Genomic DNA, 24,969 nt, shown 5'->3' on the forward strand with positions numbered 1-24,969 from the left:
ACCTGTCAGGATAATCCAGTAACAAGCATTGATAATAACACACATACAACAATTACCACTAATGATACTACAGACACTTCCTCGTCCATCACTGATAACATAGACATGGATTTAGTTAATACGCTCTCACTTATATTTCAGGAAACACTCACTAAATATACAGGTACAGATCCCACACAACGACCACGAATACCAAAAATCAACACGTCAAAGGAAGTAGGAAAAACACTAAATTATGTAAACACTCACTTAATACCACACTACATTCATTCAATTTCTACACTCGCAGACATTCATACATTAGTTTATGCTGGGGCAGTCACAGTAGTGACACACCATGGTCTGAAAGTACATTCACAGACAGATACACAGAAAACACAATTTTATCACAAGCCTGTCTGGCAGAGAAGAATAGAAACACAAATAAATGACATTAGACAGCAATTAGGCAGGCTGACACAATACACTAAAAACAACATAACACCCAAATTAAGGAAACAGCTCAAAAACATTTTCAAGAAAATAAAAACACACACAAAACATGAATATCACAACACACGCATTACAGAATACATTGATACACTAAAACAAAAACTTGCTGCCAAAGCACGTAGACTCAAACGATACAAAACATGTACACTACGAAAACAACAAAATAAATTATTTACAAACAATGAAAAACTCTTTTACAGACAAATTAATAACAAAGCAAATACTGATACACAGCACAGTGGCACACCAACAGAAGAAGAACTCACAACATATTGGTCTTCTCTTTGGTCCAGTGCTGTCACACATAATGCTGATGCAGGCTGGATCGAGGAGGAGAACAGAAATTTGCACAACATACCAACTATGCCCTGTGCTGAAATAAACATACATGATTTCCAATACACTGTTAACAGAACACACAACTGGAAGACACCTGGTGTAGACAACATTCACAATTTCTGGTACAAAAAGTTTACATCACTGCACCAGGAACTAGCTAAACACCTAACACACATCATCATCAATCCACAAGACATGCCAAATTTTCTTACTCAGGGCATCACCTACATGAAACTTAAAAACAACAATACCACAGACCCCACACAATACAGACCAATTACATGTCTTCCAACACTCTACAAATTATTGACATCCTGTATGCAAACAAATATACAAACATGTTGAAGAACACGACATTCTAACGGAACAACAAAAAGGTTGCCGTAGAAATCACAGGGGATGCAAAGAACAGTTACTCATAGATTCAGTCATTCTACGGCAAGCACACAAACAACACAGAAACATACACATGGCATACATAGACTATAGAAAAGCATTCGACAGTGTTCCACACAGTTGGCTGCTACATATCCTACACATGTATAAAATACATCCATCACTCATTACATTCTTCCAAAACACTATGCAGCACTGGAGAACAACACTACATCTCAGGGTTCATAACACTTCCATACAAACCAACCAAATTTTTATTAGGCGAGGAATTTTTCAAGAAGATTCCTTGAGTCCTCTCTGGTTCTGCTTAGCCCTGAACCCATTATCCAACATGTTAAACAACACACAATATGGCTACAATATCAGGCATGAAGAAACAACACAGTATACACTGTCACATCTCATGTACATGGATGACATAAAACTTTATGCATCCACACAAAATCAATTTCATCAACTCCTACAAATCACACATTCATACACCAAGGACATACAAATGGAATTTGGCCTAGATAAATGCAAAACACTTCACATAGAAAAAGGAATCCTGAAGAAAGAAGATTTTGCACTTGGAAATGGAAATGTTATTGAATCCATGGAAGAGGGCGAGTTCTACAAGTATTTAGGATTCCAACAGGCCAAACTAACAGAACATGCACAAATAAAGCAAAGATTAATTAAAGAATACCAAAGTAGGTTAAATGCTATTCTCAGAACACAGTTAAATGCAAAACATACAGTTAAAGCAATAAACACATATGTCATTCCAGTACTTACATATTCTTTTGGAGTTATACATTGGACTCACAGAGATCTCGAGCAACTCCAAAGGAAAACAAGAACAACACTTATTAAGCATAAACAACATCATCCTAAATCTGCCACAGAAAGATTAACCCTTCCACGTAAAGATGGCGGACTGGCCTGATTGACATAGTTAACCTTCACTACAAACAAATACAGTCACTGCGAGAGTTTTTCTACAAAAAACAAGAAACATCACAATTACATAAATCGGTAACTCTAGCAGACTCAAATAACACGCCATTAAACTTACACCCACATTGTATGGACACAACACAATATATAAAAAGCATAGACACCATTAAGCAATCGTGGGCTCGAAAGGCACTCCATGGCAGGCATCCTTATGATCTGGCCTAGGATTTTGTTGACAAAACTGCATCAAACAGCTGGTTAGCTCGGGAATATCTCTTTGAGGAGACGGAAGGATTCATGATCGCCATACAGGATCAGGTCATAAATACTAAAAACTACAAGAAAACACATACTCAAAGATGCAACACTCACAAATGACACATGCAGAAAATGTCACGTCATGCCAGAAACTATACAACACATCACCTCTGGTTGCAAGCTCTTGGCGCAGACAGATTATTTACACAGATATAATCAAGTAGCAAATATAATACACTAAGAGCTTGCAAAGAAACACAAATTAGTAGACATCCACGAACCATACTACAAATACATTCCACAGACAGTATTGGAAAACAACACGCACAAAATGTACTACGACAGAGCCATAATCACAGATAAAACAATTTACCACACAGACCAGACATCACACTCATTGACAAACACAATAAAATCACATACATTATAGACATATCCATTCCAAACACCCACAATATACAAAACGCATGCACTGAAAAAATTAGCAAGTACACAGAACTCGCCCAGGAAATAAGGCATCTGTGGAGGATGGATAGGGTGCTTATTGTACCTGTTGTTCTCTCCTCTACATGTGTCATACCACACACACTACACAAAAGCCTGGGCACATTACAATTGAATAGACACATACATCACACTACAGAAGGCCACTATATTGAATACATGTCATATTGTGAGAAAATTCCTGAATACAGACACACACACTGATACACTTCTTTAATTTCTGTTTTGGTTACTATGCCTTGACTTTGGTCCGGCATAGTACACAGCCACCGGTGTTAACCGAGTGTATCTCACTTAACCCAACATAATCAGTGCAGAGCCCAAACGGTTAGGAGTTGAAAGTTGAAATTTGGTATACAGTTAGGGTACGTCACGAGAACGCACACTAAGAAGGGATTTTTCGAAATTCCTCCCCACTGGAGAGAGGGACAGGATTAAGGCTTAACACTTCCATCAACAATGGAAGTGTCAAGTAACAACGGAAGTGTCAAGTAACAATGGAAGTGTTAAGTAACAATGGAATTGTTAAGAGAAAGCTACGTGCAAGACGAAGATGCAGTTTTTTCGTTTTTGCGAGAAATCAACATATTTTTAGACCCATCTAAAAATTTTCTAATTAGTCTGGAAACGGGGGACCCAATTCTTGCATTCTGTGAAAACGGGTAAGGTTGACTGTAACGTAATAATCTTAATATTCGCTAAAACGATTAGGAGTTGAAAGTTGAAATTTGGTACACAGTTAGGGTACCAAATTTAAGTACCAAAGTGTTAAGTAACAATGTTAGTATGAAGTAACAACGGAAGTGTCAACAATGGAAGTGTTAAGTAACAATAGAAAACAAGAGAAAGCGACGTGCAAGATTTACGGGCTCTGGAAAAAGAAAAAAGAAAAAGAGTAATATGTTAGAACACATTCGATTTTCAAATTTAAACAGATTAGTTCGGTTTTTCTCGACTTTTCTTCTTTAGAACATTCGATGAAAATCGAAGGATATAATCAGAACACGTCGTGAAAATCGAACAATATTAGAACATTCGATTTTCAAATTCGACCTTTCTTTAGAAAAACTTAGTTCGTTGATGAAATTACTCTTTTTCTTGTGTGACTATAACGTAATAATCTCAATCTTCGCTATCGTTACTTTTGCCCGAGCAACGCCGGGCGTACCTGCTAGTTAAATTATATTTTGTTAAGAAATAATGAATAAATAATAATAGAATTAATAATGATGGTAATACGTTGTTACAATGTAATTCGGAGTTTATTTTTCTCGAAACTCTCGACAGTAGCAGTGACAGCCCGAATTAATAAAATAAATATCTTGCTGATTTACATTATTAAATGAAATTTAAATCTTGTTTGAATGCAAATTCTAGACGTGAAATCATTTGTAACTGCCCGCGCGGGTATTAAAATCAGGTTATAGAGTTGAAATTTAGACCACCACGACAATGCGCCATCACACAGACCAAAGACGACTTTAGAGAAGCTGGGAGGTTCTACCTCGTCCATCTTACAGCCCTGACTTGGTGCCAACTGACTAATAATTATTTCGCGCCCTGTATAACCTAATTGCCAATATAGAATTTAATGACAATAGCCGATGCCCGAAACTCCTGAAAAAAATCCTTAGAAATTCTATGCTCACGGGTCAAAGCTTGCATCAAAGATGGCGTGTGATTGATAGTAATGATGATTACCTACAAGACCGAACTATAACATTGTTGCGTTAATGGTCTATAATTCTTTTTTTAAAAAAAATGTCAAAATTCCCCTCGTCCAATCCGTCTCTCCAAAATCCGGACTGACCAAAGGCAACCAAAAATTTTCGAAAACATTGTACACTTCTCCGAACCTTACCTTTCGATATGGCAGTTTGTACATTTTTTAAACGTTTCTTGGAAGTTTGCAAAAGGGCATAATGTATCAATCTTATCACAATGTAATTCTTAGCCCTGCCAGTCGAAATTGGTCAGCCTTAAGAAAATTTAATTGTCATCCTGAGACCCGGAAGCAAAGTTGAAAGTTACGTGGTACCGGAAGAAGGATAATTGCGAATCATCCGCGGACGGATCCGGAAACGCTGGCTGCACTGGTGATTTTTGGGTAGAAAGCCAAATTTTAAGACCTCATTGATTGTATTTTAATTTAATAAAACCATCGATTTCTTCGGGTTCCTGCTAATTTATAATTATTTTTAGAAAAAAGTCAATCATATCCTTACACAGTAATCCAGAATTAAGACAATAACGTATTTCAGCAGAAAAAATTGTTTTCTAGTGGCAATTGTATAAAACACGAGAAAATAAAAACGTTTGAAATCATTTTGCAGCAATTTGACATAAAACGTTTTAAATCAATTGTGTGGAATTTCTGTCGTAAATTACATTTTGTGGTAACATTTCTGGTTTTGATTCGAAGCGTTTCTCAATTTTAAGAGACCGGAAAAACCGGAATGTTTTTGCCATCTAAAATGAAAATTTAGTCAATTATCCCATACTTTTGATAACATTTAAGCAACGAATAGCATTCATGTAAACCACAAATTAACAAACCCTGAAAGGGATCTCCTTATCGATGATCCTCCTATCGAGAGACTTAAACTCACTTACCCGAATCGTTTCATAAAATGAAGAATCTGCAAAGGCAAAAATTAAAATTAAATGCATTTTCTTTATATTTGACTCTCCGCTCTGTGGGCACGCATATAATGCAAATAAACGCCATTACTATCGTCAATGCTAGTGAACAATATGTTGAAAATTCGTTTATTTCTACAAACAGAAAAAGATAATAACAAATGCTCGTTCCCCAAAGAATAATGCAATAGATTACTCCAAAAATGAAATTGTATTTGATATTAATCTGGTCCATGAAAATTCAAAGTTGATGATGCGACACGAATGCATTTATTTTTCTTATTAAATGCGTGTCGTTTCTCTTTATTGCAGAAAGTTCAATAGAAAGCTGCTCGAATTTATGACAAATAAACAGTAACAATGCTCCAATAAATTTCTGATTTCTTTCTAAATCATGATACGGAAATAATGAAAAGAAAGTTTGGCATACAAGAACGATTGCAATTATAATTAAATTGTCGAGTACTGTGATATTCCTATTAAGCCATTCCTTTCGTAAATCATCAGTGTGTAAAAGTATGGATTTCTTAATTTCATTCTCAAATCAAATTTTGTGTTTTTGATAAATCTTAATCCAGTTGAATAGACATACAGGGAGTTTTTTTAAACTGACAGTACTCAGTGACATCTGTAGAACAATCTAACAGCTGGGCTGTCGCCAAATTTGGGATAGTGACTAAGGACGACACGGTAGAGAGATTCCGCGGAAAAAAGTAGTACCTAAACTCGCCGGTAGGGGTGGATTTGGCGCTGTTGTAGCGAAACAGCTACCAGCACTTCACTGAAGAAAGGGTCATCAGTCGCTTTTTTTCACTTGCATGGCCGCCTCGCTCCCCGGATCTAACCCCATGTTAGTTTTTCCTGTGGGGTTACTTGAAGTCCAAGGTCTCTCTTGGTAGTGTCTCAAACAGTGGCGTGCCGTCATTGGAAGCGATGGAAGCGCCGCTTCCACCTTCCAATGACCTTCCAATGACACACGCGTAAAGAGTCCGACTTTATATCCCGGAGCGGTTGTGGGTTGTTAGCCGCCTGCTAGATATTCGGCCACCCTCGCCCGATTATGCGAATCACGAGTAGACTAGATCAACGGCGGACAACCCCCGGCCCGCGGGCCAGCTACGGCTGGCGAAAAGTTTCTATCCGGCCCGCGAGATCTTTAATAGATTATTAAATTGGAAAAATAATTAATAGTTATTTTTCCAATTCTTTGTAATTTTCGAAAACGATAAGAAAAATAAATGTAGTAATTAACTTTTTATTTATTTATTTCATATTTGCAGACTAAAAAAATTACGAGTCACAAGAAAGCGTCAATTAACTACTACGGCCCGCGGAAAAACGTAAAATTTATTCTGGCCTATGTTATAAAAAAGGTTGCCCACCCTAGACTAGATTTATAACTTAACCCAACCGATAGGAATTTACTGGCACGTTTTTATGATAGTTCTGTATAGTTGACGGGAGTTAAAAAAAACTCCATTAAAATATTTGATATATTTATTCCGCGTTTATTCCGCTCTCCCATCTTATATTACTTACGGATTTCGATGTTAAGCCGGTGATATTACGATTTAGTACGTCCCATCTGTAAGGGGATGCAGAAAAATCGTGTACAATTCTAGTAGTGTTAAAAAATTAACTGTTACTTTGGCAGCATCGTTTACAACCAAATTTAATGAACGAGACGTACAATGGTACAAAAAAAGCTCTAGAATTTATTTTCTTTAAATTTACGATTTATGTATCGGTTGTCGTAAAAATTTCTTTCCACTTCTTTCCCGAGACTACAGATATTCGAGTACAAAGTAACCGGTTTCGACTTATTTCTACTTAAGAAGTAGTTAAATAATTAAGCGATTAGGGAATTAGAAACATAAATAAAACCCCGATGAAAGAGCCGAAATTTTACTTAAACAGAAGCTTAACCGATCCAATCTCTTGCCGAGTACAGTGGGGTCTGTTCTCTTCGTAATATTAGATGTAATAAAGACAGAAATTTTTCCAGTTCGACGAGAGTGACCGAGAAGTTGTAAATTTTGGAAATTTCCGTGAACACTCGGTCCTAAAACGAATTAGTTAGAAAACGAACGACGGACAATCTGTTAAGTTTAACATATTTAGATTTTTACGGCTACGGTGAGAAACGTTTAAAATCTACAACAGCCCTGTCGAGTCCTTTGAACTAGTGACGCGACAAAAGAGGCATTCGACATCGACCGGTATCGGCACCCTCGGGATTTGGCACGGACACACCTACCTGGACCGTCTCCGATCCATTCATTAGCCACTCGTAGGGAGCTACAGTATTTCACTACGTGGATTGTTTTAAGATTTAAAAAGTAAAGAATATTTTATTTTTATGTACGTTCTTCACAAAGTTATATTTAATTATAAGTTTCTTTAAAAGTATATTCGTACAATTGGAGAATTTTTTTTACTAGGCATGTATATTCGTCACACATTTTGTTTTACCGAGTAAGTTTTTCTGATAATTTTAATTTTAGCCCTTATATCGTGGTCAGTGATTCAAAAATTTATTTTAAAAAAGTTTTGGTTCGAGACCGTATAATGAAAAAGAAAACATTATTAAAACAGAAAGACCAATGCCTAAATTAAATATAAATACGTCGACAAAAAATTTCGACATTTGACGATAAAATTTATGACGAATGACGATTCTTTCGTAAAATTGAAGCTATTTGGAAATCAAAGCGAAATAGAATTTAACATTGGTAGACAATATAAAATAAATATTGAAAATTATAACGAGATAATTACGATTAATAGATATATCTAAATTAATAGATGTTATATGTTTTTTCTCGAAGCGAGAATTGGCATTTAGAGGGCGTAGGGAATTTATTGAATCTAATAACGGAGGTAATTATATTGAACTTTCTTATTTATTAAGTACGTCGGATAATCTATTAAAAATACATTTAAAGAAGTATACGGTTTTTACTGGCTTATCGAACAAACGAATACGAACGGGCCCTGACGCGCAATTAATTGATTGGCCCTGTAAGTCGGCTTCTTACAGAAACACAGCTTCCCTATCGTCAAATGTCACGGCACGCCACTGGTCCCAAACTTGATGACCTTGAAGGACAACATTTCTCGAACTGTGATGAACATTCCTGCGGACATGTTACGTTCGGCCATAGAGAACACGGTGTTCGGGATGCAATGTGTTGTCCAGCAGAACGGTGATCACATTGAATAAGGGAGAAGGTTATTTGCCGATTAATTAAACTTTCGTTATTACACTGAAACCTCTGTCTGATTATTCATTCGTGTGTTTGTTAATTGCAGCTGGATTTTATGCAGATTCTTAGCTGTTTCGCTACAACAACAACGCCAAATCCACCCATACCGGCAAATTTGGGTACTACTTTTTTCTTCGCGGAATCTCTTTCCCATTTCGTCCTTAGTCACTCTCCCAAATTTGGCAACAGTCTGGCTGTTAGATTGCTCTACAGATGTCTCTGAGTACCGTCAGTTTAAAAAAAACACCCTGTACAATAAATAAATTTACGTTTGGGATGCATTATAAATGGCTGTCAATTTACAAAAACTCGAAGGTAGTGTACAAAGTAGCACCTAATATTTACAACTTACTATTTTACTTTTGTAAATAATTTAAATTTAGTTCAACACCTGAAAATGGCCGATGAAAACGTTTAAAGAATATTCTCTCAGCAAACCTCAGGTGTTACAATAGGATTATTGTATCTCTCTGCTGAGTACACCTGATATGAATTGATTGGATCACTGAAAAAACATCTATACAGCTTTCATAATGGAGTAGGCACAATAAATAAAATTTATCGTGCATGTAGGAAATCGCTGAATATCAAGTTATCAGTTATATAGCGATAAACCAGAATCGCCAGTCTCGTGTTAGTGATTCAGCTGTTTTCAACGAACCGATTAAATCGTAAATAACGTGTAGCGGTTCAAATTAGTTTTAACTAAAGTTAAAATTTTCTCGGTTAAATGATTTCTGGGCCATTCTATATATAAAATGTTTTCCAATGGAAACATTTTAAATAGAATGGCCCAAAATGAGAATACTGATCTTTGTTAAGAACACGAATACATTTACCAATTAGTTTTAACCGTAAACCTGCCTAGCAGATTTGTCTGAAAGTTTATACCAGTAATTTCCAACCTTTTTGGACCTAAGGCACACTCAAAGTGTGCCACAACTTTTGCATTAATTATATTAAATATTTGCAGACTGGCCAACAGGTTTATCACATAGCTTGCTATGCCACCTTACTCAGGGCCGGATTTACCAATCCATGGGCCCTGGGCACAAATTCGGTGGGGGTCCCCCCTTTAAGAGTAGGCAAATTTGATGATTTAGAAAATTTACACAAAATACTGTACTTTCAATTAGATTTGAACTAGGAAGTTGTAAATTTCATTTAAAAATAAGGTTATTGTAAACATACATATATTTTATTGTGTAAAACTAATTATTTTAATTTAACTGAAAAATACCCATGTGAAAGTTTTTCCCGAAATTTTCCGATGTTTCATAGGTTTGTTCCCGGGTTTGGTTTTCTCTGCCTGTTGCCCTCAAGATTAGGCCACACTAGGCTGTCGCGGTAATAGAAAAAAAATTATGTTTAAACATAATTTTTTTTAGTTTTGTGGGAGCCCATATTTTGTGGGGCCCTGGGCACAGGCCCCAAATGCCCTTATGTAAATCCGGCCCTGACCTTACTGTTACACACATATAGTTGATAACACACAAAATTTGTAGAAACAAAGAAACAACAGAAAGTACTTTTAAAATCTGTTCCTTCAATTTTTTTTTTATTAATCTAGTGGCACACTTTGAATGGCTGTATTTTTCAAGAAATTATCCATCCAGACATCTTGGATCCAGTGGCGTGCCTTGACATTTGTTGACAGGGAAGCTGTGTTTCTGTAAAAGCCGACTTCCAGGGGCAATCAGTTAATTGCGCGTCAGTGATGGTCTAGGGTCCATTCTTATTCATTTGTTCGATAAGCCAGTAAAAATCGTAGACTTCTCTAAATGTATTTTTAATATCACAATTACATTATGAATCGCTAGCCACGATATAAGGGCTAAAATTAAAAATAAATTATAAAAACTTACTCGGTGAAATAAAATGTGCAGTGGATATACATACCTGGTACAATATATTGTTCAATTGTATTAATATACTTTTAAAGAAAATTATAATTAAATATAGTTTTGCGAAGAAACGTATATAAAAATAACATAAAATATTATTTACTTTTTAAATTTTAAAACAATCCACTTATTGACTACGAACACAATATAGTGCTTTCGACTATAACTTGGCTTTTCTTCTCCCTGTTATTTAGAAGCATACGCACGTAATGCTTGTCTCAACTAAATAACAGGGAGAAAAAAAGCCAAGTGATCGTGGAAAGCACTATATTGTGTTCGTAGTCAACAAGAATCAAGCGCGACACGGTTTCAAGTCATAAAACAATCCACTTAGTCAAATAGCTCGATACGAGTGGCTAATGGATGGAATCAGAGACGGTCCAGGTAGGTGTGCAGTGTGTGTGTGTGAGTGCCAAATCCCGAGGGTGCCGATACCGGTCAATGTCAAATGCCTCTTTTGTCGCATCGCTAGTATATCTCAAAGGACGCGACAGGGTTGTTGTAGATTTTAAACGTTTCTCACCATAGCTGTAAAAATCTAAATATGTCAAACTTAATACTACGTGGATTGTCTGTCATTTGTTTTCTAACTAATTCGTTTTAGGACCAGTGTCCACGAAAATTTTCAACTTTTCATTGAACTGGAAAAATTTCTGTCTTTATTATCTAATATTACGAAGAAATCAGTCCCCACTGTACTCGGCTAGAGATTGGTTCCGTTAAGCTTTTGTTTAAGTAAAATTCTGACTCTTTCGCCAGTGTTTTATTTATTTCCCCAATTCCCTAACTTCTTAATTATTTAATTACTTCTTAAGTAGAAATAAGTCGAAACCGGTTACTTTGTACTCGAATATCTGTAGTCTTGGGAAAACGGTGGAAAGACAAATTTTTATGACAACCGATATATAAATCGTAAATTTAAGGAAAATAAATTCTAGAGCTTTTTTGTATCTTGTACGTCTCATTCATTAAATTTGGTTGTAAATGATGCTGCCAAAGTAACAGTTAATTTTTTAACACTTACAGAATTGTACACGTTTTTTTCTGCATCCCCTTACAGATGGGACGTACTAAATCGTAATATCACCGGTTTAACATCGAAATCCGTAAGTAATATAAGATGGGAGAGCAGAATAAACACAGAATAAATATTAATATATCAAATATTTTAACGGATTTTTTTAAACTCCTGTCAACTATACAGAACTATCATAAAAACATGCCAGTAAACGTCTATCGGTTGGGTTAAGTTATAAATCTAGTCTAATCATGATTCACATAATCGGGCGAGGGCGGCCGAATATCTAGCAGGCAGGCGGCTAACAGCCCAGAACCGATCTGGGATATAAAATTAGAAGCGTTATACGTGTGTAGCTTCCACCAGCTAAACCGTGAGGTTGGTGCTCTGTAAAGTGCATGCGCCAATGCCTATAATCTGGCTGCTTGGAAGCTTACCCGGTTTAGACATTCCTTTCGCCACTGATATTCGAATATACAATAGCAATCTTATTGTTTCTTTCACACGTAGTATAGAAATTTCGAATACGATACATAATGCAGTTATAACAAAAAATAAATTTTAATTAATTCAAAGTACGTTAAAATATGAGAATTTATATTTTAGAAAATACAAGGGAAGGTCATCAGAAGGTGGAAGCGGCGCTTCCACCGCTTCCAATGACAGCACGCCACTGCTTGGATCCAATCCCTCACACTGACCACCTCACTGTGGACTCAGCAAACCCTTAATGGGCTAGCTAAAACAAAGGCTCTCTTTATGCCCACAGGGTGGAAAGAGTTTTAAAAAAAATATCTTCATGGCAAACCACTTGAGAACCACTGGTTCGTATAGGGACGAATCAACAAATAATCAGCCAGGTAAACCAGTCGAACTTTTGCTTCTGGCTGGTTATTGTTTTGAGGAGTAAACCTTATACTTTGGTCTTAATGTTTAACAGATCATCCATTTCTCTGTCTTTTATGGTGGATCAAATGCAAACCAATAAAAAAAATGTAAACAAAAAATTATTTTTAATAACTTTAAAAACAATATCAGAAGTGTTTTTTATTTATTTTTCTACACAACAAAAAATTGTTGATTTTGTTAACATAATATGTGTTTTCATATAATATTTGTTATCTACACATATGTAAAACATTGTACATTAACAACATATCTATATTGTAATAACAAATAGATTCTGTATTTTTTCAAAATTATGCTTAATCAGCCTTCAAATTTGAATGGTAAAACATTAAAAAAAAAACAATAAACAAATGGGATAAGAAAAAAAAAATGAAGTTAAAATTTTACAATGATTCAACTATATACTGCTCACTTTTAAACATAAAAAATATAACAATTTATTATTGTCTTTAAAAATTCTATTCTTTTGTTGACCTACAAAATACTGTAAATAATTTATTTTTAAGAATCTAATTTTTTTAATTAAATAATAGAGATTTTTTTACTTACTATTTTAAAAACTCTGTATCATTTATAACTAAACTGTGTCAAATAATTTAATTTTTTTGTAATTCCGACAAATGAAGCATTTTTTTGAAGAATTTTTTCTTTCGGAGGAAGGCACTTGGTCTGAGATCACAGCCGTCAAACGAATGTTTTGGCTAAATACGTCCTTTAGTCGAGAGCAAACGTTTAAAACTAACGCCTAAGAGTGTCGGGAGTGGCTATCGACGTCTCGCCGAACGTTCCCGTCGCAGGCGAGACGGTTCGAACAGTGACATATTCGTTCGGACGTCGACATTCTTACGGTCTTACAAATAATCATTTGAGATAAACATTCCATTTAATAAATTCCAACAATCAAAAGGTCAAGCTTCAGTAAGTGTGAAATATTTACATTCCAAGAAACATCATCTCACTATATATAAAATCACAGAACCGTCGTTGACATTTTTTGGACGACAACTAAAAAAATCTGTCTTTTCGCTTTATATGAAACAATGTTTTTTTTCTTTTCTTTTATTTTGAATTTTGTATGAAACTAAACCAAGAACTAAGAGGCTGCTCATACTTGACTGAATTTGAGTCCAGCTGAAAATAGAAAAAATTATTTTAAATCATCGTTATTTTGTAATCTAAATAAGTTTAATATTTAAAATGTCACACAAAAGAAGTGTCAAGATTAAAAGGGCCTCATATTTTGGTTGTGTTGAATGGAAAATTTATCCATGAAAACAATACATCTTGTGGAAATCTTTTCTGGGGATGATTAATGAATCTTTTTATCTGGGATAAGGTATCATCCAAACTATGGTTATTAATGCCAACCTTTATCTTCTCTCAAACTGGGAATGATTCAAATACTAATTTGTAAAATTAAGAGAAGCAAAGCAACTAAAGCATGTGTCCGCTATTCTGGAACTACAAGGGTAGGCTGAAAAGTAATGCACACATGCTTGTAGAACACGAACAAAAACAAATAGCAAGATCGGGCAAAAAGTACATTAAAGTACAATTTTTAAGCTTCAAAATCATATATTTATTTTTCAACATAGTCACCGTTAAGGCTAACGTGTAACTAAGTTTTTTCATTCGGTCACCAAAAAATTCTTCCGACTTTTCTTGAATCCAGGACTTGACAGTTGCCTTCACCTCATCGTCCGAGGTGTAATGATTACCCTCGAGGCCTCTCTTGAGTAGAAGAAAAAAAAATAAAAATCTCAAGGCACAAGATTGGGGTAATAAGGAGGGTGTGGAATTGGTTTAAACTTCAGGTTTTGCGGATCCTCTCCAGTTGCATGCGAGGTTGTGGACGAGCGTTGTCATGTTGCAAGATTATTGGTGCCAGGGGATTATTTGTTGTGTTAGAGGCAGACTGGCGCCAATAATCTTGCAACATGATGATGCTCGTTCACAACCTCGCATGCAACTGGAGAGGATCCGCAAAACCTGAAGTTTAAACCAATTCCACACCCTCCTTATTACCCCAATCTTGTGCCTTGAGATTTTTATTTTTTTTTCTTCTACTCAAGAGAGGCCTCGAGGGTAATCATTACACCTCGGACGATGAGGTGAAGGCAACTGTCAAGTCCTGGATTCAAGAAAAGTCGGAAGAATTTTTCGGTGACTGAATGAAAAAACTTAGTCACCGTTAAGGCTAACGTGTAACATGTTGAAAAATAAATATATGATTTTGAAGCTTAAAAATTGTACTTTAATGTACTTTTTGCCCAATCTTGCTATTTGTTTTTGTTCGTGTTCTACAGGCATGTGTGCATTACTTTTCAGCCTACCCTTGAGTTTGAATATATATTGGATTCACATAGTTTTCGTGTATGATCTGTATCAGACATGTGTTCCACTCTATCATCATTTCATTGCAAACTAGAACTTAACTTATAAGGCAGGCATGATAAAAACCCTCTCTTTTATATAGGATTGATTTTTAGTATGCTTAAATTCTTGCATTATTTGGGAGACTATCTTCTTTATTTGAACAATTACTTTACTTGCTTCATTTATTTGTATGTTTTTAATTTTATTTATGTATTGAATAATGGCACTTATTTCCATTATTCATACATAAATAACCCAAGGAGTGAATGGAAAAGTATTCCTGAAGGCTGCTTAATGACTCTAAACTACATTACTTAAAGTTACCATTTATTCATTATTAAACTGAAATAACTCAAACAATAAGAATTATGTATAGACTTCAATATTATAATTTTGAGTATGAAACTTTATTAGTAATGTGTATTCAGATACTGACAAATTCTCTAATATTTATGAATTAAACAACTTAATTATCAGGTTGTAGGTATATGTTATTAAATATTAATTAATTTAATTATTCAAATGAACAGATGGATTCTTATCAGGCTACATAAATTCCTTAATTAATTACTCATAACAACCTATCTCTAACCAGATGACTCAGTTGCCATTTCATGAAACTTAAGGAATTAAGTTGAAAAATTTAACCTGAAATTTAAGTGAGAGTTGCAGGACTTGAACCTGCAACTCTCACTTAAATTTCAGGTTACCATGTTATCAGTTAATTTACCTTCAATCCTCTGTCTAATCCTCGCTTCCTTAATTAATTAATTTTTAACGTAGCCCAATAAGAATCCAGTTGTTCATTTAAATACCATATACCTTGGCAGATAAGACGAGGTATAAATTTTTGTCAAAGTTTTATAGTTTTTAGCATATATCTGTCCTATAAGATGACCCCCAAACTATCAATGGCCTATGAATTTCATTTAGATCAGCGATCGTCATCTGGATAATAACAGTGTATAGTGTATATGCAATTATGTCCTATCCGTAATTGTTTGAAAGAACACCAAATTTTATTTTCTTGCATCTGGTGGCACTGCCTTGCGATTGTTGCAAACATTCACACTGATTCAGGCATTTGAGTAATGAATGACCTTGACTATTCACAAAAACATTGTATGGCCTATTCTATTTTGTGGTCATACTCTACTCTCTATTAGTAAATAATTACAGTTTGTCCATTTTACTATTATGGTTTTAATTTATATAAATTTCAATCTAATTTTTTTGTATCTGTCCTATAAGACGACCCCGGATTTTCGGGGCCTTTTTTTATGATTCGACTATCGTCTTATCTGCTGAGATATACGGTAATTATTTCGATAGTTTATAAATATTAAATTATCAATAAGTATTCAAATAAAAATAGATAAAATCATTACCTTCATCATTGCTATAGCAATGTTGGCAATGTAATTTATTATTTCTTACACGAACATCTGTACCACAAGAACCATTACCTAACTGTGTTTGACATACACAACAACAGAAACACTGGATATGATAAAACAATTGCAAAGATTCGATAATCATAGCAGCCCCGTGTCCTAAAAATACAAAAAAACAAAAATGACAAAATTTAATAAAAAGCAAACATGAATTAAGAAAAAATAATGAAATAAATCAAATAGTGAAGAGCTGAAAATGAAAATTGTAGAAAATAAACACAAAGAAATTAAAGTATAGAGAAGAAAAACAGAAAAATAATTTGTTTTTTTAATAAAGTATCAGTGACACAACCCAAATGTTTGAAAAATAATTTTAAAATCCAAATAATTTATTCTTGATTTCCCCAATGCATATTAATACAAATTATTAATTGTGTATTTTATTGAATAGATAAAGGTATCCTACACATTGCCACGAATGTATGCTCCTACTCACATATAAAGAGAATTAGGATGTTGATATCATCAATCTCATTGTCTCCAAATATTTATTTGAAAAAGCGTGAAATCTGTATGCAAGTTGAGAGGATGCAGATGTCAAAGCGTACTCCAGTATCTATCAAGTTCCAACTGTCTGACTGGATATATTATATACAAGTTTATTCCTATTATTTAATATGATAAAAGATTCTTACAGTAGCTCAGTTTTAACTCTTCACTAAATATTGCTTTGAACACAGCTTTGTATTTATTTTTGATATATTGAATCTCAATGACATGCCAAAATTTGGTGTAAAAATTCATTGTATATAACCATGGTATTTAAACTGTGGCTCTTACAGATCCTTACTGCAGCTCCCATATATTTAATTATAATAATTAAATTTATGCGAATTGCAGGTGAACAATTGCTGCACCAATGACACATTTTTCTTAGATTACGATGGCCTTTTCTCCTTGTCTATAACCAAACCTGTGGTTATTAGCTTTGAATAACAATTCTTTATTGTTTCAGGATGGATTGTGGCATGACATTCCATCACTACAACTACAGATTTCCACACCTCACAGCATACGGCAATCTGCACTCTCCTTAACAGACAAGCAGTTGGCCATCTATTTTGCCACTGCCCACACCACCAATGTACTACTGCACATGCACACATACATTTTATTACGACTGCATTATTATTACAAAAATTATAGCAATTTCTCAATGCCTAGTTATTTTCCATCCATCCTATATATGATTCAATGACTTAATTTCCAAATAAATATTAAATAAAAAATTTTAATTTATGCTATCGACATTGTACTAACATTTTCCACTTTATCGTTATCAAATGAAGTGAAATTTCATTATTTGTAAAACTATGTAAATTAATATTTTCATGTATGTCACTGTATTGAAACAGAATAGGACAAAATTTTTACTACAAATTAATGAATAAAAAAAATAGAAGAGAGTAGTTTCTTCCTTCTCAATTTTATCACTATTTTACTAAATTTTAGATATCCAACATAATAAAACAGATATTTGTTGTACAGAAAAGTGTTTCTTAATCTTTTTAACAACTCTATAGACACCTTCTCTCTTACCCATCATTGTCTGTGTGACGATTATGTGATGAGGAACAGAACCTGATGATCATCAGGTTCTGTTCCTCATAACATAATCGTTCCTCATTGCAAAAAAGATGAAGAAACACTTTTCTGCCTGATCTGACCAGGTCAGGTCAGGATCCATGTAGTAGTCTGGTGCTTTACTGCATCAGCCATCTATACATTGAATTTAAAATTTAAATGAATAAAAACATTCAGTATTATGAGCATATTTTTAGAAAATGAAATTTTTACCTTAAAATAATATAAAGACAAAATAAAATTCAAGTATTTTCATAATCAAATTAATCTAACTTAATTTCGTAGTGTTTTAGATTTTCATTTCATAAAATTGAGAAGAAAAGAATTAGAGTCAGTTATAAATCCCAGATAATTATCCAACACCAATTTAAAGAATGAAAGCTGACAGTTTGCTCAAGACAGATGAGTGCAAATGAAGTTAATTATACTTTTGCTCATACCAAGTTCTTCCCCACAATGGGAACACCTCTTCCTCCCACTAACAGATAACAAATGTTCTTGGGTGTTAGAATTCCTACTCCGGGGAGGCTTGGTCGGGGAAATGTCTCTGTGTGGCTTTGTGTAGCCAAAACATTGTTTACCATCCTTTAACTGTCCACTATGCCTTCCGTTCGTAGTGTTATTGCTTCTGTTCCATTGGTGATCCACAGAATAGCCACAAGGGTGAGCAGAAGGAGTTATGTGATTTAACGGTTGTTTTTGATTATGATGTAACATATTAGTTTGTGACTGGTGATTTAGAGTAATGCCAGAGTTTCTGCTATGAACAGATCTGTGTTCAGAAGCAAACTGGCACTGACGTTCCTTTTGTTCAGTGATCCTCCTCATTTCGGCTTCTTGCACTAACCAGTGGTATTGGTTATATCCACTTTCTAATGTAGTTTCTGTACGACGCTTTAAAACCTATTCACAAAACACTTAATATTGAAAATTGCCGATATTATACAGTGGAAACCAGTTATAATAAATGACATCTGAAGTATTATTTTATTACAATATAAACTTAATTTATATATAATTTTATATCAAAGATCTCAATATATTTTTATTATGCACATACAAAGAGTACTCTGAAAATCAAACAACTTATTGTAGCCTAAATCAGGGATGGGCAACCAGCAGCCCCCATTAATGTTTTTTGCAGCCCACGTGGCATAAAATATGAATAAATATTGTATACAGGCACAATGAAGTGACATTTTTCTCAACACTAGGCTAGTTGAATCTTTTATTTAGTTAGAACGTTTTTTCCATACATCAACGTTTCGGGCACCAGCCCCTCTTCAGCTAACTAAATATACAAAATATTTTACAGGACACAAATAAAAATCAGAAAACTCACATAAATTCCTTGTAAACTATACCTCACCTCAGCATGGATATTACACACACAGCAAAAATTAGACGACGCTTAGGCTTTTAACATTCTCGATATCAGTTTTTTATCATAATTTTAACCTTACAGGTCTAAAACAGAACTTTTTCTACATTTACTTACTTAAATAAAATAAACTCTGTAAACTTTAAAAACCAAAAAAACCTACGAATTCCAAAAGGATGTTTTACCACCTCATCTACCAATCTGACAATTCTCATATAGCGCTGTGTTCTGTAAGTTACACTATTGACAAACCAATCGGCAACCATTTGAAAAACATTAAGGAAATCACAAAAATTTTTTTAAAATTACAATAGATCACCATTTATCTTAAAATTTACTCTGCGTATTTTCTTTTTATCTAATTTACATATGACAGCAATACAGAACATTATTCATTAAATAATTTGTTTTTTACCACTCTATTATTATAAATGGTAATAATCAAATAAAAACGTTCTAACTAAATAAAAGATTCAACTAGCCTAGTGTTGAGAAAAATGTCACTTCATTGTGCCTGTATACAATAAGCAAATACAACACGGTTTCAACAACATCAATGAATAAATATATCAATTTCCCAGCTTAAGGAAGTACGCAGCAAAAATTCAAATGTTATTTTCTACAACTTATGTATGTGAATAGTTTTTCCGCAATGAATTTAGTAAAAATTAAAACAAGAAACCAGCTAACAGACACATCAAAACTAATTTAAAACTGCAGCGACAAATATTTAATTAAATATTTCAGATATATTATGTTTACATCAGTTCCAGAAGCTAAATTAAGTATACATATGCTAATTTATAATTATATATGAATAAATAATTGTGATTTACCGTCATTTTTTTCTCTTTTCTCTTGTATGCGGCCTGCGTCAGTTCAAAAGTTTTAAAATGCGGCCCTTACATAGAAAAAGTTGCCCATCCCTGGCCTAAATAGTCAAATCTTAGATTCTGTGTTAAGATTAATTTTAAATATTTGGATTAACACTATAGTCTGACTTGTTATCTAAAAAATATTAATACCTAACTAGAATATTGTGCTCTACAAAACTAAGCAGCAATGAATACTTATATTTAACTAACATTTTCAAGCTACTTCATAGGTTTTATTCAGGTTCAAAAAATAACAACATAACGTGCAGACATTTTAATTATTTGTATAAAATGGAATAACTTCACTGATTGTTATAAATCTGTGATTTTTGCCAGTATTTGATAGTGCAAAATTCATCCATTTTTTGCTATCACCATTATGCTGATTAAAATAGCTAAAAGTTACTAAACATAGTAGAATTACACTATCACTATCAACTCTGCAGCACTATGTAAGTACCTGTCTATTACAGGGTTATTAAATCAACTTGTTACTATACACAGTAGTCCAGTACTATATTGGTAAGTAAAAACATTGAGTCTATAGTGTTTATTTTAATTAACAGGCTACTTAAATAAATTTATATGTACAAGTTAACCTCTTAACAGTGAGGGACAATTATAATCGTCCAAGGCGATCGTGTGGCAGTGGTGAGGGACGACTATACTCGCTAAATTCTTTTGGGGGTATCACCAAAAACTAGCCAAAAACTACTGCGAAAAAGAAATTCACATAAAAAATGAATTATGTAACAATAAAAAAAGACTTTTCTTTACTAGACAGAACTGTTTACAAAATCTTTTTCCGAAATGGTAATGAGAAAAAACGCTTGAAAATATACTTTAAAAATTTCCCACATTTCTTCTCCACAACTAAGTGGGAGCCCCACACCTGACTGTTCCACTGTTGAAAGGTTAAGTAACAAAGGGACACAATAATGTCCCCTTGTTACTTGTCAAATTTGTATAACTACAAAAGCATTGTTCCTGACCATAGACCATAGACCATTTTGAGAGAATTTGAATGATGTGTTGCATGTCAAGATCATATGAAGTGTCACAATAAGAGAAAACATCTGATCAGGCTCATATTACAGTCATTTTGAGAGCTGGTGGCAATGTGGACTTTTTATCAGGCATATGAAAAGTACCTGTCTGACCTGCTCTGCATTAAATTCACATGTAATTACTTAATTATCTCCTTGCCAATGTTGTGTGAGGTTTTCTCACATCTCCATCATACAGGGTGCGCCAGCGAAAACGAAACGGCAGAGTGTTCGTGTTCGTCCAAGCAAAGCGCTCGGACAGGTCGATTTTACTCTCGAGGGGACATCTTTTGCAATAAAGTTTTTCGATTCTGAATAAAATTTTTTGTTGTCTGTTGTATTCAGAATCGCAAAAACTTTATTGCAAAGATGTCCCCTCGAAAGTTTTTGCGATTCTGAATACAACAGACAACAAAAAATTTTATTCAGAATCGAAAAACTTTATTGCAAAAGATGTCCCCTCGAGAGTAAAATCGACCTGTCCGAGCGCTTTGCTTGGACAAACACGAACACTCTGCCGTTTCGTTTTCGCTGGCCCACCCTGTATATGCACATGCAAGATGCCAGTTCTTGTTCAGACGTTCTTCACACTTCAAAATGTCTGACAATAAATGTGTGATCCACCACATTTGAACAGTCAAACATTTTTCTTCATTGTGGCAGTTCATTTGATCCTGTCATGCAGAGGGTCATTTAAATTCTCAGGAAATGATCTACATGTTATGAAGAAGGTTTATCTAAGCTACACAAATTTGACATTAAGAAACACCTTGTGTACTTTTTCTATTACTTAATCATGTTATATTTTAAATTTCAGCTAAACTGCTGTTCTATACACATGTAAATTGAACATACAAAGTTGAATTATCATAATGGTTACATTATGGAAACTAACAGATGAATTTCAGAAAGATTACAACCAGTTTCCATTTTTATAAATTTCAATGACGTTATTTAACAAAACTATCAGATTACCTTTTCAGCTGGTTTAATCCATTTTTCATTATTTACAATTTTTGCTTTAGGTGCTGCTCCAAGGTTGTGAAGACTCCTTTTGCTTAATGCTTGAGGTTGTAATGCCATTTTACCATTGGAAAGTTCTAAAAAAATATTTAAAAGGTATTAAATTTTAGTAACTTTATATACTTTCCTTATTATAAAGTATGTATATGTATATATATATAATTTATTTACCGTTTCCTTCATTTTTTAATTTCATATCATCAGATTGTGTAGGTGGAGCAGCCTGTGGTTGACGACTAGCATAAATGATGTCTTCTCTTTCCCATAATTCGTCTTTGACTTGATTAGATGTTGCTGTTTCATGAGACGAAGACGTTTTATTTGGCACTTTATTTTGTGACAGCAAAGAAACATCTATATATATTTTTAGGATACCAAAATTAATTTATATGCAATTAAATTGGATTAAATCTGGTCAAATAAAATATACTAACTGTTTTGCTTCTGTTTTGATGTGGTCTGCTGTTGCTGTTGCTGTAACCATTTCTGTTGTTGAAGTTTGACTTGCCGTTCATATTCTTCTCTTTGCTTTTGTAAAGCTTCTTGTTCTCTTCGTAAACGCTCTCTTTCTTGTCTTAGCAACATCTGTTATTAAATTTATTTATGTTTGTATTTTGTATCATATAAATGTGCAATGTAATCTTAAGATAAAAATGTTTATATACTTTGTCTCAAACCATGCATTATTTAAGAAGTATCAGGCCAAAAACTTTAAGTCTATGATAAAATTTTGAAATTTAAAGCTTTCAGTTTCATACCATTTAAAAGCAATATCTTATGGCTTCCCACAAAATCACATATTTCTTATTCTAAATGTAAATTAATATATAAAACAACATACTGCTTCATATTACCATCATCAATATATTTTAAAATGTGTACTAAGGATGGCCACATTAATAAATAAAATGTTTGGAATTAAGTTTTTGGTTTCCAGGACTAAATAGTTATATCATTTATTATCATCTGTTAACCCTGACAATTAATCCTTGTAATCACTTTAAAATGAACTTAACTGTGACATTTTATCATATATCTCATTTTGTTCTATATTCAAACCTGAAGATGCTTGATGAATGCAGCCAAACAAGTTTGTTTATTAAATTCAGTATTACAGTTGAATTAATTAAGTTTTATACCCTTAAACTTAAGCTCAAATATTACATAAAATCAGTAATTTAAATATAAATAAACATTGAATTATTTGTATCAGAGAATAGCGATTTTAAACTTGCAATTACATTCACCTTTTTAGAAGGAGTTCGATTTGGAAGAACAGAATCAGTTTTTGCTTCTTCAGATTTAATTTTTGCAGAAGAATTTGAAGAAAGAGAAGAAAGAGTATCAACAGAATTTACATTTGATTGTTTAGATCCACTAGTGTTGTGTTGATTTGTTTTTTTAAGTGTTTCCATACCCTAGAAAAGTTTAAAAAGACTTAACAAAGCCTATAAAGAGCGGCCGTATAGCGAGGTATGGGTGTACAAGTAAATACAATAAATATAATCTTAGACAATATCCAGTTATAATTTTTCAAAATTTATGAAATCTTGTTAGTAGAAAGTCATCTGATAGAAATTGTAAGTCTGTGAAAGCCATCTTTCTTTCAATTGATAGTTAGTTATAGAAGAATAACAACATTTAGAAGAAATTTTGTACATGAATTATTTTCATACTTTCAGATATGTTTCTAAAACAAATTATATCTCTAATATCTCTTAACATGTACACTATTCTGTTTTCTTGAAGACTAAAACATAGAATCTGTGTTTTGGTTCTGTTATAATGGTTTTTGTACCTCTGAGAGGCTGAAAATTATAGGAATCCAGCAGAGATTTTCATTTTTTGATCTCCAAGAAAGCATAGAAGTGTACATACAATATTGTCCTTAATTTTAATATATTGTGAAACTTTTTAACAATTATAAACAACTTAATGAATAATTTTATATTTAAAAAATAACTTTGTAGTTATGTTTACCTCTTGCTGTTTAACATATTCTTCTCTTTCTTGTAAGATTTGTTGTTCTTGTAGCCTATCTTGCTCTTTACATTGCTGGTTTGTTTCAGATTTTTCATATAATGTGCTTTCTTCATTTAAATTACAATTTCCTAATAAAGCATTACAAATAGATTATTTTAAAAAATCTTTAAACTTGCTAAAATTTATTCTTATTAGAAAAAAATTTAATTTTAATACAAAGTTTTGAATTATATTTGTGAGTTTTCCATTGAAGTAGAGGTTTTTTAATTATAATTTTTAGAGATTTGTATTGGCTTTATGAATTATTTTGATTAATATTTTTTATGCTCATGTTAATTATATTGCTGTGGTTGTGAAGGATATGTGAAGGGATATTTAGGATAATTACATAATTTAAAAATCTTAAATTCCAGTAAACAACTTTAATAAACAAATGTTTTCAACAATCTACTAACTAAGATCATCTTTGGGTCTCTTTAACATTCCAATTTTGGAATGTAATAAAGAACAATGATGTATTACAAAAAGAAGAGCAAAAATTTGAAATTTACATTGATAATTTTAAATTGTAAGCATATTGCA

General features: G+C 33.3%; 1 protein-coding gene across 5 annotated transcripts in view; it reads right to left on the reverse strand.

Moving 5' to 3' along the window:
• Nucleotides 1-12,763: 12,763 nt before the first annotated feature.
• Nucleotides 12,764-24,969, reverse strand: part of LOC136973928 (uncharacterized) — a 58,862-nt gene continuing 46,656 nt past the window's right edge. For 3 of the 5 annotated variants that reach the window (XM_067268694.1, XM_067268693.1, XM_067268692.1), the window contains exons 15-22: nt 24,385-24,515; nt 23,652-23,822; nt 22,839-22,989; nt 22,576-22,758; nt 22,357-22,481; nt 18,520-18,982; nt 16,430-16,594; nt 12,764-13,796 (exon numbers count right to left, since the gene is read on the reverse strand). In XM_067268694.1, the coding sequence (XP_067124795.1) occupies nt 13,771-13,796; nt 16,430-16,594; nt 18,520-18,982; nt 22,357-22,481; nt 22,576-22,758; nt 22,839-22,989; nt 23,652-23,822; nt 24,385-24,515 (1,415 nt within the window). In that variant the 3' untranslated portion in view covers nt 12,764-13,770. Of the gene's footprint in view, nt 13,797-16,429; nt 16,595-18,519; nt 18,983-22,356; nt 22,482-22,575; nt 22,759-22,838; nt 22,990-23,651; nt 23,823-24,384; nt 24,516-24,969 lie in introns of those variants that run through there. The other 2 variants (XM_067268695.1, XM_067268696.1) reach the window with 2 other exon arrangements.

The sequence above is a fragment of the Centruroides vittatus genome, unplaced genomic scaffold, assembly GCF_030686945.1.
Source record: "Centruroides vittatus isolate TY-2023 unplaced genomic scaffold, ASM3068694v2 contig_3313, whole genome shotgun sequence".
Classification (NCBI taxonomy): Eukaryota; Metazoa; Arthropoda; class Arachnida; order Scorpiones; family Buthidae; genus Centruroides; species Centruroides vittatus.